Source organism: Eptesicus fuscus, chromosome 4 (genome assembly GCF_027574615.1).
Source record: "Eptesicus fuscus isolate TK198812 chromosome 4, DD_ASM_mEF_20220401, whole genome shotgun sequence".
Lineage (NCBI taxonomy): Eukaryota > Metazoa > Chordata > Mammalia > Chiroptera > Vespertilionidae > Eptesicus > Eptesicus fuscus.
The window spans coordinates 25265632-25279699 of NC_072476.1; the positions used below are offsets into that span (position 1 = coordinate 25265632).

A 14068-nucleotide genomic window follows, 5' to 3' on the forward strand; every position below is an offset into this window, starting at 1 on the left:
TTAATCTGTCACTCCTCGGTTTTAAAATGGGGGGCGGGGGGTGTGCACAAACCTTCCCAGCTAGGCAGCAGGACCTGGGGCTCTTTTCCAGTGACGAGGCTGCCTCCTTTCTTCCCTTTCAGGAGCCAGGCCCTTTGTACGGCAGGGAACATGAAGCTGCTCATGGTGAGTAACCGAATTGGCGCCAAAGAAGATCTAATTTACCTGGAGGACATACCCTAAGCTAGAGGATCAGAATTGCTCATGGATCAGTTACTCGTTCAATTGCAAGAACCTACCCAAAGTGGCTTTAGCAAAAACCCAAGAATAATTCTTGCTTTAACAGCTGGGGCTCACAAAATGTCACCAGAACCTGGTTTCTTTCTGTTCGGTTATTTTCCATGACAGCTCCTTCCTCAGGGAGGCTCTTCCTAATCATTGCAAGGCAGCTTTATCCGCTTCTTCTGTCAGCGGGCCAGATCTGAGTCTCCGGCCTCATCTGTAGATACAGGTGGAACAACCATTCAGACCACAGGGACTGAGATTGGGGGAGAGTGGCTTCCATAAGAAAACCTGTGGCTGATGCCCGAAGGGGAATGGATGCTGGGGAGGAAACAAACCGCTCAGCTCCTCTTTGGGGGGATAGCATTTACTGACAGCATCCCGCGATGGGAGTTCAAGGGGCAGCACTGAAGAAACTTAAAAGGAGGAGGCAAGGAAGGCATGAGAAGCTGAGCCTTCTTGAAGGCCAATTTGGCCTTTCCCTTGGAGAGCGGGGGCAGCGTGTGTCTGTGCTAACTTCTCTTTCCTGTGTCAAACCCAGACCTGCGATTTAGGAGGTCAGTTCAAGAAAATAGTCCAAAGGCCTGATGACTATTGTGGTGGCCAGACACCAATCAAAAAGGAAAGAAGAGACATTAGGAGAAACCAAGATGGCGGCATAGGTGAAACACCTAACCTGCAGCCGGACACAACAATTTCAAAGGCACAACTAGAGGTCAGAACGGACATCGTCCAGAACCACAGGAGAGCTGGCGGACTGAAATGCCCACAGCTGGGGGGAAGGAGAAGGCCACGGGGACAATCGGGGGAGCCGTAAAAGCCTGAGGTATGGAGAAACTGGCGGAGACACGAGCACGCGCGCCTGCGGGGAGGATGGAGCCGGAGAGGAAGGGGCGGCTGACGGCCTGGCCGGCGTTCACTGGCAGGAAGGAGATAAAGGCTCCGGAGTGTGCTAAGCGCCGGCTCCGACTGCACTGAGCGCCAGTTCCGGGCGAAACCATGGGAAGCCAGGCGCAGGCTGGGGGAATGAATCTGGGCTGTGGGGCGCAGGCACAGAGGAGCGGGGGAAGGCAGAGCTCCAGAGGCGCGCACGGGAAGGGGCGCAAAGGACGGACTGTTGCCTGCGCCACTGAACTGCCCTAGCGGGAAGGAGACATAAGCTCAGGACCGTGCTGAACCCCAGTTCCGACTGCACTGAACCCCAGTTCCGGGCGAAACCCTGGGAAGCCAGGCGCACGCTGGGGGAATGAATTTGGGCTGTGGTGGCGGAGGCACAGAGAAGCGGCGGCTCCAGACGCGCGCACTGGAAGGTGCGCAGAGGACGGACTTTTGCCTGCGCCACTGGGTGGCCCTGCTGGGAAGGAGACAGGGACGCCAGACTGCGCTGAGACCCAGTTCCAACTACACTGAAACCCAGTTCCAGGCGAGAATCTGGGAGTCCAGAGTCATTAGGGGAGGGACTGGACTGTTTGGCAGTGGGCGAAACTCCAGGGCGCGTTTCTCTCAGAGGTGTTTGCAAGGAATACAGAGGGACACAGACGCAGGAGCCTCATAGGGCGGGGCTGACAGGAAGCCAAGGTTGTAGGCTCCACCCTGTAGCTCCGCCCCAGCCAAGCTGAGCAGAAGCTTTTTCCTGCTGAGTGCCTCAGGTAGTGGCTGACCCACACTACATTGGAGACCCAGAAACGAGGGCATCTAGTGGTTGGTGGGAGATGACACCAGATTTCAATCACTTGCATAAGGGAGGCATTCTAGAGGCAGACTCAGTGAGCGCCAAGGCATTGCTGCATCAAGACCCGGCCCACAAACATGTCTCCTGCACAGCAACTCTTCCTATATAGACAAAGAGGGTCCTCACGGCCAATTGGCCTGGAGGACAATTCCTCCCAGTGACACCAACAACAATCAAGACTTAACTGTACAAAGGAGGACCAAGATGGAGACATAGGGCGGCAGCCTGATCGTTGCCTACCACAACAATATTGAGACTACGACGGGAGAGCAGAGCAGACACCAGCCAGAAAGACCGGGGGGCTGGCTGAGCAGATGCTCTACAACTAGAATAAAAGAGAGGGGTACGCAGGATGATGCTGATGCCGGTGACCCAAAGTCCACACTTTAAGAACTATGGCTCAGGCGACACAATGGTGGCCTGGAACGTGCTCGGCGCAGTTCCCCCGGCGGTCTCCGGCTGAGGGGACGGCTCCACTCGCTGCCGAGCATGGACAGACGAGCCCCTGGGAGACATGGGGAGGGAGACTCCGTGCTTGCTGACCTCCGAGTCCTTCAAGAATCTCAATGCCCCGAAGTGGCCAGGTGCGCACGCTCAGCGACTGGCCACCGTTGCAGACCCAAGGGCCGACGCAGCGACACCGGACCAGCCCACCGCTGGGCACCGGGCACACCGGAGCCTTGCCGAGCCCGCCGCCCAACGAGTTCTGCGGCAGCCGCCCTGGTGCTCTGAGAAAATGACCGAAGGAATTGCTGAGAGGGAATTGACCAACAGGAATTGGGATCAAGAAGACGAAACCCCGCTGAGACCCGAGTCCAGGCGAGCCTGTGAGCCTCTGGGCTCAGATGTGGTCACACGCCTCTGGGTCTAGGTGAGGCCTCACGCCCCTGGGTTTGGGTGAGGCCACGCGCCCCTGGGTCCAGGTGAAGCTGGATTCCGGGTTCGGGTGAGGCCATGTGCCCCTGGGTCCGGGCGAATCTGAACCCTGGGTCCGGGTGAGGCCGTGGGCCCCTGGATCCGGGTGAGACCACGCGACCAGGGGTCTGAGAGAGGTAACGCGCCCCTGGGTCCGGGTGGCTTCGTGCACCTAGGTCCAGGTGAGGCCACGTGCCCCTGGGTCTGAGAGAGGCCACGCACCCCTAGGTCCGGGCGAGACCATGTGTCCCTGGATCCGGGTGGGGCCTCGTGCACCTAGGCCCGGGTGGGGCCGCGTTCCCCTGGGTCTGGGGGAGGCCAGGCGTCCCTGGGTCCGGGTGAGACCGTGAGTCCCTGGATCCGGGTGAGGCCTCGTGCGCCTAGGCCCGGGTGAGGCCACGTGCCCCTGGGTCTGGGGGAGGCCAGGCGTCACTGGGTCCGGGTGAGACCGTGTGTCCCTGGATCCGGGTGAGGCCTCGTGCGCCTAGGCCCGGGTGAGGCCACGTGCCCCTGGGTCTGGGGGAGGCCAGGCGTCCCTGGGTCCGGGTGAGACCGTGTGTCCCTGGATCCGGGTGAGACCTCGTGCACCTAGGCATGGGTGAGGTCACGTGCCCCGGGGTCTGAGAGGCCAAGCGTCCCTGGGTCCGGGTGAGACCATGTGTCCCTGGATCCGGGTGAGGACGCGTGCACCTAGACCTGGGTGAGCCCAAGTGGCCCTGGGTCTGGGAGAGGCCAAGCGTCCCTGGGTCCGGATGCGACCATGTGTCCCTTGAGCCGGATGAGGCCTCGTGCACCTAGGCCCGGGTGAGGCCACGTGCCCCTGGGTCTGGGAGAGGCCAAGCGTCCCTGGGTCCGGGTGAGACCATGTGTCCCCGGATCCGGGTGAGGCCTCGTGCACCTAGGCCCGGGTGAGCCCAAGTGGCCCTGGGTCTGGAAGAGGCCAAGCGTCCCTGGGTCCGGGTGAGACCATGTGTCCCTGGATCCGGGTGAGGCCTCGTGCACCTAGGCCCAGGTGAGGCCACGTGCCCCTGGGTCTGGGAGAGGCCAAGCGTCCCTGGGTCCGGGTGAGACCATGCGTCCCTGGATCCGGGTGAGGCCTCGTGCACCTAGGCCCGGGTGAGCCCAAGTGGCCCTGGGTCAGGGAGAGGCCAAGCGTCCCTGGATCCGGGTGAGACCATGTGTCCCTGGATCCGGGTGAGGCCTCGTGCAGCTAGGCCCGGGTGAGCCCAAGTGGCCCTGGGTCTGGGAGAGGCCAAGCGTCCCTGGGTCCGGGTGAGACCATGTGTCCCAGGATCCGGGTGAGGCCTTGTGCACCTAGGCCCGGGTGAGCCCAAGTGGCCCTGGGTCTGGGAGAGGCCAAGCGTCCCTGGGTCCGGGTGAGACCATGTGTCCCTGGATCCGGGTGAGGCCTCGTGCACCTAGGCCCGGGTGAGCCCAAGTGGCCCTGGGTCTGGGAGAGGCCAAGCGTCCCTGGGTCCGGGTGAGACCATGTGTCCCTGGATCCGGGTGAGGCCTCGTGCACCTAGGCCCGGGTGAGGCCACGTGCCCCTGGGTCTGGGAGAGGCCAAGCGTCCCTGGGTCCGGGTGAGACCATGCGTCCCTGGATCCGGATGAGGCCTCGTGCACCTAGGCCCGGGTGAGCCCAAGTGGCCCTGGGTCTGGGAGAGGCCAAGCGTCCCTGGGTCCGGGTGCGACCATGTGTCCCTGGATCCGGATGAGGCCTCGTGCACCTAGGCCCGGGTGAGCCCAAGTGGCCCTGGGTCTGGGAGAGGCCAAGCGTCCCTGGGTCCGGGAGAGACCATGTGTCCCTAGAACCAGGTGAGGCCTTGTGCAACTAAGCCCGGGTGAGGCCACGTGCCCCTGGGTCTGGGAGAGGCCAAGCGTCCCTGGGTACGGGTGAAGCCAGATCCTGGGTCCGGGTGAGGCCGTGCGCCCCTGGATCCATACGGGTGAGGCTGGGTCCCAGGCCCGGGTGAGACCACGCGCCCCTTGGGTATGGGTGATGCCACGTGCCCCTTAGTCCGGGTGACGCCGTGCCCCTGGGTTCGGCCGAGACCAAACCAGAGGGAGTCGGACCTCCATTACCACCATTTGTCCACCATCCAGAGCTGAGGGGTCAGTGCTGACATGTACACATAAGGAACTACTGGACATTGAAATTGGGTCTCAAAAGAACTGTTGGTCCAGGGGGAAGCTCGCTACAGATTGATTCATTTGCCTGTCAGCATAACTATTATTGCTCGTCTCACATTCAGTTCTTATTAGTATATACCTAGTGACATATGATCTCGCTCATCTAGGGGAAAGGATGAGCAGCATAGACTGAGGAACAAGAACAGAACCAGAAGCAAGGAGGCATCGATCGGACTGTCGGGCCTCAGAGGGAGGATAGGGGAGGGTAGGGGGAGGGTGGGGGGAGGGGGAGAGTTCAACCAAAGGACCTGTATGCATGCATATAAGCCTATCCAACGGTTATGTTCAACAGGGGATTGGGGCATGTGTGGGGAGAGGGGAGGGATGGGAATGGGGGGATGAGGACAAATATGTGACACCTTAATCAATAAAGAAATTTAAAAAAAAAAAAAAAAAAAAAAAAAAAAAAAAAAAAAAAAAAAAAAAAAAAAAAAAGGAAAGAAGATAAAGATGGAACAACTTTTGGAGCTTCTTGGAAGAAAATTCAAGCCATTTGGTAGGAGTAGAAACTGACCACAGTGTAAATACTGAAGTAAAATTGGCCATTCCCTGCTGCTATTTTACACTTGAATCGCTGATTTTTTTAAAGATAAAACATTTGGGATTTTCTAATAAAGACTGTCATAATATTTTAACTAGTTCACAGAAACCTTGGAAACGATAACCTGGGAATGATATATTTCATCTTTAAGAGATGTGCATATGAGTTATTGGTCCTAAGAAATCTCTCCCCTGAGACCTCCCAGACCTGGCAAAGGTTTGGAAAGTGGTGCTCAGACAAGTGGGACAGCCTGAATAAAAACGTGATCCTCTGTCAGGGGTGTGATGCCTCTCAATTGTGGGACCTGCATTTGTTCATGACTTTGAACTAAAGATATTCCAAAGGTAAAATACAAACAGGGGTCTCATCTATGAAATCTGTTGCATATCAAGTACATGAGTCTTTAAAAAAAAAAATACATGAGTCTTTGGGGTTGGACGGGAGTCAGAGTGTGGACTGGGACTCTGCCCTCTGAGGTTTTATACGAGACCATCAAAGTCTTATATTGAACCAAACATGAGACCAGTGGTATGTGTGGAATATATATGTATGTATACGTTTCTGTGGGGAATAAATATATATGTGTGTGTGTGTGTGTATACATATGCATACATACATATATAGCATTCTTTTGCAGATTTTCCAAATGATTCCCAAGACCTGTGACTGTACTTAAAACTGAAGGGTCCAGCAGAAAGGTGCAATTACCAAATTACCTGAGGTGGGGAATTTCCTCTTGACTAATAAGCACTGTCATGAAATCTAATTGGAACTGAATTTAGAAAACATTTCAAACATACAATGAGTGTTCAATCATGGACTCGTTTTCTCATTCACTTAGTTATTCATTAATTCACTTTATCAACTGAATTAATTTCTTTTGGTTGCTAGTAGTGTTCATTCATTTCACAAATACGTGCCAAGTGGTGAACAAAATAGTGAACAAGACACAGTCTCTCCCCTCAGATGCTTACTGTCCAGCAGGTTAATTCAGATAGGAACTTAATAATTAATATTATAATTGTATAGGTGCTGTGCAGGAGGAGCCCCTGGGACAATTGGGATACAACTTGTCTCGGGGTCAGTGAAGGCAACCTGTGGAATTGGTATTTGAAGTGATTTCCCCCCCACCCCCTCTGTATCATCTTAATTCTGTTCGTGTTCCTCTGGCTTCTACATCAAAAGGTGAACTCCCTCTGAAAGCACCATTTTTGCTGACTCACTACATGCTAACGGTTTATATCTCCATTCACCCCCATCTCTTGTCCCCACTTGTGTAATAAAGCCTGCTTCCCTGGAGATGTAAACACAATAGAAAGGTCAAGTCTGCAGGCCTCACAAACACATGTGGATATGAGGATGCCTTTCACATTTAGTCTTGAGATGGGGGTGTATTAATTTCCTGGGGCTGTCGTAACCAGATATCATGGATGGGGTGGCTTAAACAACACAAATTTATTTTCTCACAGTTCTGGAGGCTAGAAGTCCAAGGTCAAAGTGTTGGTATCCACAGTTTGGGTTTCATTCTGAGTCCTGTCTCCTTGGTTTGCAGATGGCCGCACTCTTGCTGTGTCCTCACACGGTGTTTTTCCTCCGCGTGTGCAGATTCTGGTGTACCTTTAAGTGTTCAGATTTTCTCTTCTTATAAGAACACCAGGCAATTGGAATAGGGCTCACCTTTATAGCTTCCTTTTAATTTATTCACCTCACTAAAGGCCAGATCTCCAAATACGGTTACATTCTGAGTCACTGGGAGTTCAGACTTCAGCATAGGAAATTTGGGTCAACACACTTCAGACGGTAACAGAGGCCAGCTCTCCCCCAGTCCCATCATAGCCTCTTTAGGCATCAGGGTTCCCAGTGCTGGCTGCCCCCAGAATCACATAGGGAGCTGTTGGACAACAGCCAGGCCCAGGCCCCACTCTAGACCAACTAAAGCAGGCATCCATATTTTTTCTTTAAAGCTCCCCAAATGGTTTTAGTAGAAAGCCAGGTCTGAGGACTACTGAGCTAGGATCTAGAGTAGTCCTTCCCGAACTTGCCTGACCATAAAAGCCACTGGAGGCACTTATTAAACATACAAAAGGTGAGCTCATAGTATCGCATCAAAATCTTCAGGGGATATTCCCCATCCTCCTCTTCCGACCCTTATTTTAATTAGTTCAAAATGATAAAAGTAGCATATGCTTTCCAACCATCCCTTGAAAGCTGGCAGTTTTAAGTATATTAAAAAAAAAAAAAAAAAGGATAGCCTCTTTTGAACTTCTGCAGAATCTGATCCTTCATGTGGTCTCAGCGAATGGTCCAGTTCACTTCTTAGGAGACTATGAGATGCTTTTGTGTGAAGTTCAATTATAAAAGGAGTGGCTAGAATACCAGACTGGCATATCTTTTTTATAACCTTTGAATTGAGGACAAGTGGTAAGAATTCAGCTCACCATAGGAACCGTATCTCAGTATGGTAGCACCTCAGAGGACCCCCTCACTTGTCCAAGTCGAAAAATAAGCATTACCATGTCTGATCCACTCCAGACAGACCATTGAGGAGCTCAGCGTGGAGCAGAGGGCCCTCTGCTTTGCTCATGGCCGCACGTGCCTGATACCAGCAGTGCCTTACACCTGTGTGGTGTTACTCTCCACTCGGTGCCTTTTCCACTTTAATCGCCAGGGCTCTTGTTATAAAGCAGATTCTAATTTGGGAGGTCAGGGAGGGGGCCATGGGTCTGAGGACCACGTCCTGAGCAGTACGGTTCTAGATCATCTCCACATATTTTTTTTCCTTAATTTATCTGCACTCTTAGGACATTTTTCAAAAGCACTCCCACTTCTATCATTTGAACAACATAACATTATGGCGAGGAAACCAAGATGGCGGCATAGGTTAAACACCTAACCTGCAGCCGGGCACAACAATTTCAAAAATACAACTAGAGGTCAGAACGGACATCGTCCAGAACCACAGGAAAGTTGGTGGACTGAAATGCCCACAGCTGGAGGGAAGGAGAAGGCCACGGGGACAGTCGGGGAAGCCGTAAAAACCTGAGGTATGGAGAAACGGGCGGAGACACGAGCACACGAGCCTGCGGGGAGGATGGAACCGGAGAGGAGGGGGCGGCTGATGACCTGGCCGGAGTTCACTGGCAGGAAGGAGATAAAGGCTCCGGAGTGCGCTGAGCACCGGCTCCGATTGCACTGAACCCCATTCCGGGCGAAACCCTGGGAAACTCACTCACTTTCGCAACTCCGCCGCCCCCGCAGGCCGCCCGGCCCGGGACGCTGGGGACGCCGCCACAGCGGCGGCGCCCGGAGCCCAGCGGCCTCCCAGCACCCATCCCCGCCACGCAGCCCCCGCGCGCCTGGTGCCGCGGGCCGCGCGCCCCGCACACCGGACGGAGGCCCGGGCGCCCTCTCCGTGCACCTCCCGGCGACGCTAGACTTCAGTAGAGTTGACTGAATTCAAGGGATTAAGAAGTATAAATTGGGGGGACGCCGCGGCGGCGACGTCCGGACCACGGCGATGGCGGTGCCTGGAGCTCGGCGGCCGCCCAGCGCCCGTCCCAGCCGCGCGGCCCTCGCGCGCCTGGTTCCGCGGGACGCGCGCACCGCGCACCGGACGGAGGCCCGGGAGCCCTTTCCGTGCACCTCCCGGCGGCGCTAGACTTCAGTAGAGTTGACTGAAATGAAGGGATTAAGAAGTACAAATTGAGAAGTTTGAAAAAGATGGCTGAGGAGGTTAAAGGCTGTTCTGTTGCCTCGCACCCAGCGAAATCGGAGGGGATGAGGTGTGGAGGTGCGTGGGTCTGGCTGGTGGCGGGGGAAAGGGGCTTTTGTTCCAAACCTAAGGGAGATTAGCTCTCCATCACCCTGAAACCCATCTTCTGGCGAACCCCGGGAGACCCAGATGCCTGCGGGGAGAGGCGGGACTCTTGCAGAGGTGCGCCCAGCAATCAGTGTTTGCTGCGCTGGAGTGCGGAACGAGGGGACTTAGATACATGGAAGGCAGAAGGACCAGACTCACAGCCATCGAGGCTCGCAGCACCATGGCCTGTTGGTGCCCTGAGACCCCGCCACGCCCTGGGACCCGCCCCGCACGTTTTGAAGACCTGCCCCGCAAGTCTTGCAGGCACACCTGCGCCCCAAGCAACGGCTTAAGCATGTGGGTGGCCTGCCCTCTGGCAGCGGACCAGATGATCTGCTGTTCTAGTCGGACTGCTCCAGGGCCACTCAGACAGGAGGAAGAAACTACAGTTTTTACTGTAATCCTTGCTGAGTGCCTAAGGCAGTAGCTAATCTACACCCCATTGGAGACCCAGAAACGAGGGCATCTAGTGGTCTGTGGGAGATGACACCAGATTTCAACCACGTGCATAAGCGACACATTCAACGGGAATATTCAGTGAGCGCCAAAGCTTTGCTGCACCAAGACCCGGCCCATAAACGTGTCTCCTGCACAGCAACTCTTCCTTTATAGACAAAGAGCGCCCCCCCAGTGACACCAACAACAATCAAGACTTAACTATACAAAGGAGGACCAAGATGGAGGCATAGGGCGGAAGCCTGATTGTTGCCTACCACAACAACTTTGAGACTACGACAAGAGAGCAGAGCAGACACCATCCAAGACCACCATAGGGCTGGCTGAGTAGATGCTCTACAACTAGAATAAAAGAGGGGTATGTGGGATGATGCTGATGCCGGTGACCCAAAGACCACACTTTAAGAACTACAGCTCAGGCGACACAAAAGAACTATGGCTCAGGCGATACAACAGCGGCCTGGAACGTGCTCGGCGCAGTTCCCCCGGCAGTCTCCGGCTGAGGGGACGGCTCCACTGGCAGCCAAGTACGGACAGACGAGCCCCTATGAGACATGGGGTGGGAGACTCCGCGCTTGCTGACCTCTGAGTCCGTCAAGAATCTCAACGCCCCAGAAGCGGCCAGGTGTGCATGCTCGGCGACCGGCCACCGATGCAGACCCAAGGGCCGACGCAGCGACGCCAGACTGGCCCACCGCCATGCACCGGGTGCACCGGAGCTTCGCCGAGCCGCCGCCCGACGAGTCCTGCAGCAGCCATACTGGAGCTCTGGAAGGATGGCCAGGGGAATTGCTGAGGGGGGATTGACCGGCAGGAATTGGGATCGGGAAGACGGGGCCCCGCTGAGACCCGGGTGCGGGCGGGGTTGCGCGCCTCTGGGCTTGGGTGTGATCACACGCCTCTGGGTATAAGTGAGGCCTCACGTCCCTGGGTCTAGGTGAGGCCACATGCCCCTGGGTCGAGGTGAGGCCGGACTCCGGGTCCGGGTGAGGCCAAGTGCCCCTGGACCCGGATGACGCTGGATCCCGTGCCCGGGCGAGGCCAAGCGCCCCTGGGTCTGGGAGAGCCCACACACCCCTGGATCCAGGCGAGACCATGTGTCCCTGGATCCGGGTGAGGCCGCGTGCACCTAGGCCCGGGTGAGCCCAAGTGGCCCTGGGTCTGGGAGAGGCCAAGCGTCCCTGGGTCCGGGTGAGACCATGTGTCCCTGGATCCGGGTGAGGCCTCGTGCACCTAGGCCCGGGTGAGGCCACTGCCCCTGGGTCTGGGAGAGGCCAAGCGTCCCTGGGTCCGGGTGAGACCATGCGTCCCTGGATCCGGATGAGGCCTCGTGCACCTAGGCCCGGGTGAGCCCAAGTGGCCCTGGGTCTGGGAGAGGCCAAGCGTCCCTGGGTCCAGGTGAGACCATGTGTCCCTGGATCCGGGTGAGGCCTCGTGCACCTAGGCCCGGGTGAGCCCAAGTGGCCCTGGGTCTGGGAGAGGCCAAGCATCCCTAGGTCCGGGTGAGACCATGTGTCCCTGGATCCGGGTGAGGCCTCGTGCACCTAGGCCCGGGTGAGCCCAAGTGGCCCTGGGTCGGGGAGAGGCCAAGCGTCCCTGGGTCCGGGTGAGACCATGTGTCCCAGGATCCGGATGAGGCCTCGTGCACCTAGGCCCGGGTGAGCCCAAGTGGCCCTGGGTCGGGGAGAGGCCAGGCGTCCCTGGGTCCGGGAGAGACCATGTGTCCCTGGATCCAGGTGAGGCCTCGTGCACCTAGGCCGGGGTGAGCCCAAGTGGCCCTGGGTCGGGGAGAGGCCAAGCGTCCCTGGGTCCGGGTGAGACCATGTGTCCCTGGATCCGGGTGAGGCCTCGTGCACCTAGGCCCGGGTGAGCCCAAGTGGCCCTGGGTCTGGGAGAGGCCAAGCGTCCCTGGGTCAGGGTGAGACCATGTGTCCCTGGATCCGGGTGAGGCCCCGTGCACCTAGGCCCGGGTGAGCCCAAGTGGCCCTGGGTCTGGGAGAGGCCAAGCGTCCCTGGGTCCGGGTGAGACCATGTGTCCCTGGATCCGGGTGAGGCCTCGTGCACCTAGGCCCGGGTGAGCCCAAGTAGCCCTGGGTCAGGGAGAGGCCAAGCATCCCTGGGTCCGGGTGAGACCATGTGTCCCTGGATCCGGGTGAGGCCTCGTGCACCTAGGCCCGGGTGAGCCCAAGTGGCCCTGGGTCTGGGAGAGGCCAAGCGTCCCTGGGTCCAGGTGAGACCATGTGTCCCTGGATCCGGGTGAGGCCCCGTGCACCTAGGCCCGGGTGAGCCCAAGTGGCCCTGGGTCTGGGAGAGGCCAAGCGTCCCTGGGTCCGGGTGAGACCATGTGTCCCTGGATCCGGATGAGGCCTCGTGCACCTAGGCCCGGGTGAGCCCAAGTGGCCCTGGGTCTGGGAGTGGCCAATCGTTCCTGGGTCTGGGTGAGACCATGTGTCCCTGGATCCGAGTGAGGCCTCGTGAACCTAGGCCCGGGTGAGGCCACGTGCCCCTGGGTCTGGGAGAGGCCAAGCGTCCCTGGGTCCGGGTGAGACCATGCGTCCCTGAATCCGGATGAGGCCTCGTGCACCTAGGCCCGGGTGAGCCCAAGTGGCCCTGGGTCGGGGAGAGGCCAGGCGTCCCTGGGTCCGGGAGAGACCATGTGTCCCTGGATCCAGGTGAGGCCTTGTGCAACTAAGCCCGGGTGAGGCCACGTGCCCCTGGGTCTGGGAGAGGCCAAGCATCCCTGGGTACGGGTGAAGCCAGATCCTGGGTCCGGGTGAGGCCGTGCGCCCCTGGATCCATCCGGGTGAGGCTGGGTCCCAGGTCCGGGTGAGACCACGCGCCCCTTGGGTATGGGTGAGGCCACGTGCCCCTTAGTCCAGGTGACGCCGTGCCCCTGGGTTCGGCCGAGACCAAACCAGAGGGAGTCGGACCTCCATTACCACCATTTGTCCACCATCCAGAGCTGAGGGGTCAGTGCTGACATGTACACATAAGGAACTACTGGACATCGAAATTGGGTCTCAAAAGAACTGTTGGTCCAGGGGGAAGCTCGCTACAGATTGATTCATTTGCCTGTCAGCATAAATATTATTGCTCGTCTCACATTCAGTTCTTATTAGTATATATCTAGTGACATTTGATCTCGTTCATCTAGAGGAAATGATGAACAACATAGACTGAGGAACAAGAACAGAACCAGAAGCAAGGAGGCATCGATCGGAATATCGGGCCTCAGAGGGAGGATAGGGGAGGGTAGGGGGAGGGTGGGGGGAGGGGGAGAGTTCAACCAAAAGACCTGTATGCATGCATATAAGCCTATCCAACGGTTAAGTTCAACAGGGGATTGGGGCATGCGTGGGGAGAGGGGTGGGATGGGAATGGGGGGATGAGGACAAATATGTGACACCTTAATCAATAAAGAAATTAAAAAAAAAAAAGAAAAAAAAAAAAAAAACATTATGGCTACAAGACAGTTAGTGCAAATATCATGACCTCCATTTGACAGATGATGAAAACTTGGGCATGCACAGGTAAGTGATTGGTCTAAGGGTCTCCTAGCTGGTTAGTGGCAGAATCGAGGACTTCATGTTCTCTCTAGCTCAGTGGTTCTTAGATTTGTGCATGTATCAGAACTGCCTGGAGGGTTTGTTAAAACAAATCCTGAGCCCCACCCCGAGTTCCAGTTCTGGGATGGGCTCTGAGAATTTGCGTTAACAAGTTCCCTCATAGCTGATGTTGAATAAATGTCTCAAAGGACAGCCTCCACTATGCCTAGCCTCCTCTTAATACTTGGCATTCATGAAGTTTAATAATAGTGCACACAGTCATCAATCTTCAGCATTTTTGATAAATCAAATAACCTCACGAACAGTAACTATCACTCCATGCTAAAGAAGTTTTGAGTGGATGTTTGGATGTTCATTAACTCACACCCTTCCTGTCCTCAAGGCTGTGGTTTACTGTTCTGTTCAAGTAGTTTCCACTTTAGAAAGTGGTGGGTGTAATTTTATTTAGAAATTTGCATCTAATAAGAATAGAATATGTCTTGGTGAAATTCTTTTACTTATTTGTCTTGGTGAAATTCTTGTCAAAACAGGATTGTAGATATCAA

At 56.3% G+C, this 14068-nt stretch overlaps 1 protein-coding gene across 5 annotated transcripts in view; it reads left to right on the forward strand.

Annotated features, from left to right (window-relative positions):
• The window catches only part of TMC5 (transmembrane channel like 5), a 44547-nt gene extending 38875 nt beyond the window's left edge, over positions 1-5672 (forward strand). For 4 of the 5 annotated variants that reach the window (XM_054714787.1, XM_054714791.1, XM_054714790.1 and 1 more), the window contains 2 exons: positions 123-165; positions 803-886. In XM_054714787.1, the coding sequence (XP_054570762.1) occupies positions 123-165; positions 803-849 (90 nt within the window). In that variant the 3' untranslated portion in view covers positions 850-886. Of the gene's footprint in view, positions 1-122; positions 166-802; positions 887-5531 lie in introns of those variants that run through there. The other variant, XM_054714788.1, reaches the window with a different exon arrangement.
• Positions 5673-14068: the final 8396 nt, after the last annotated feature.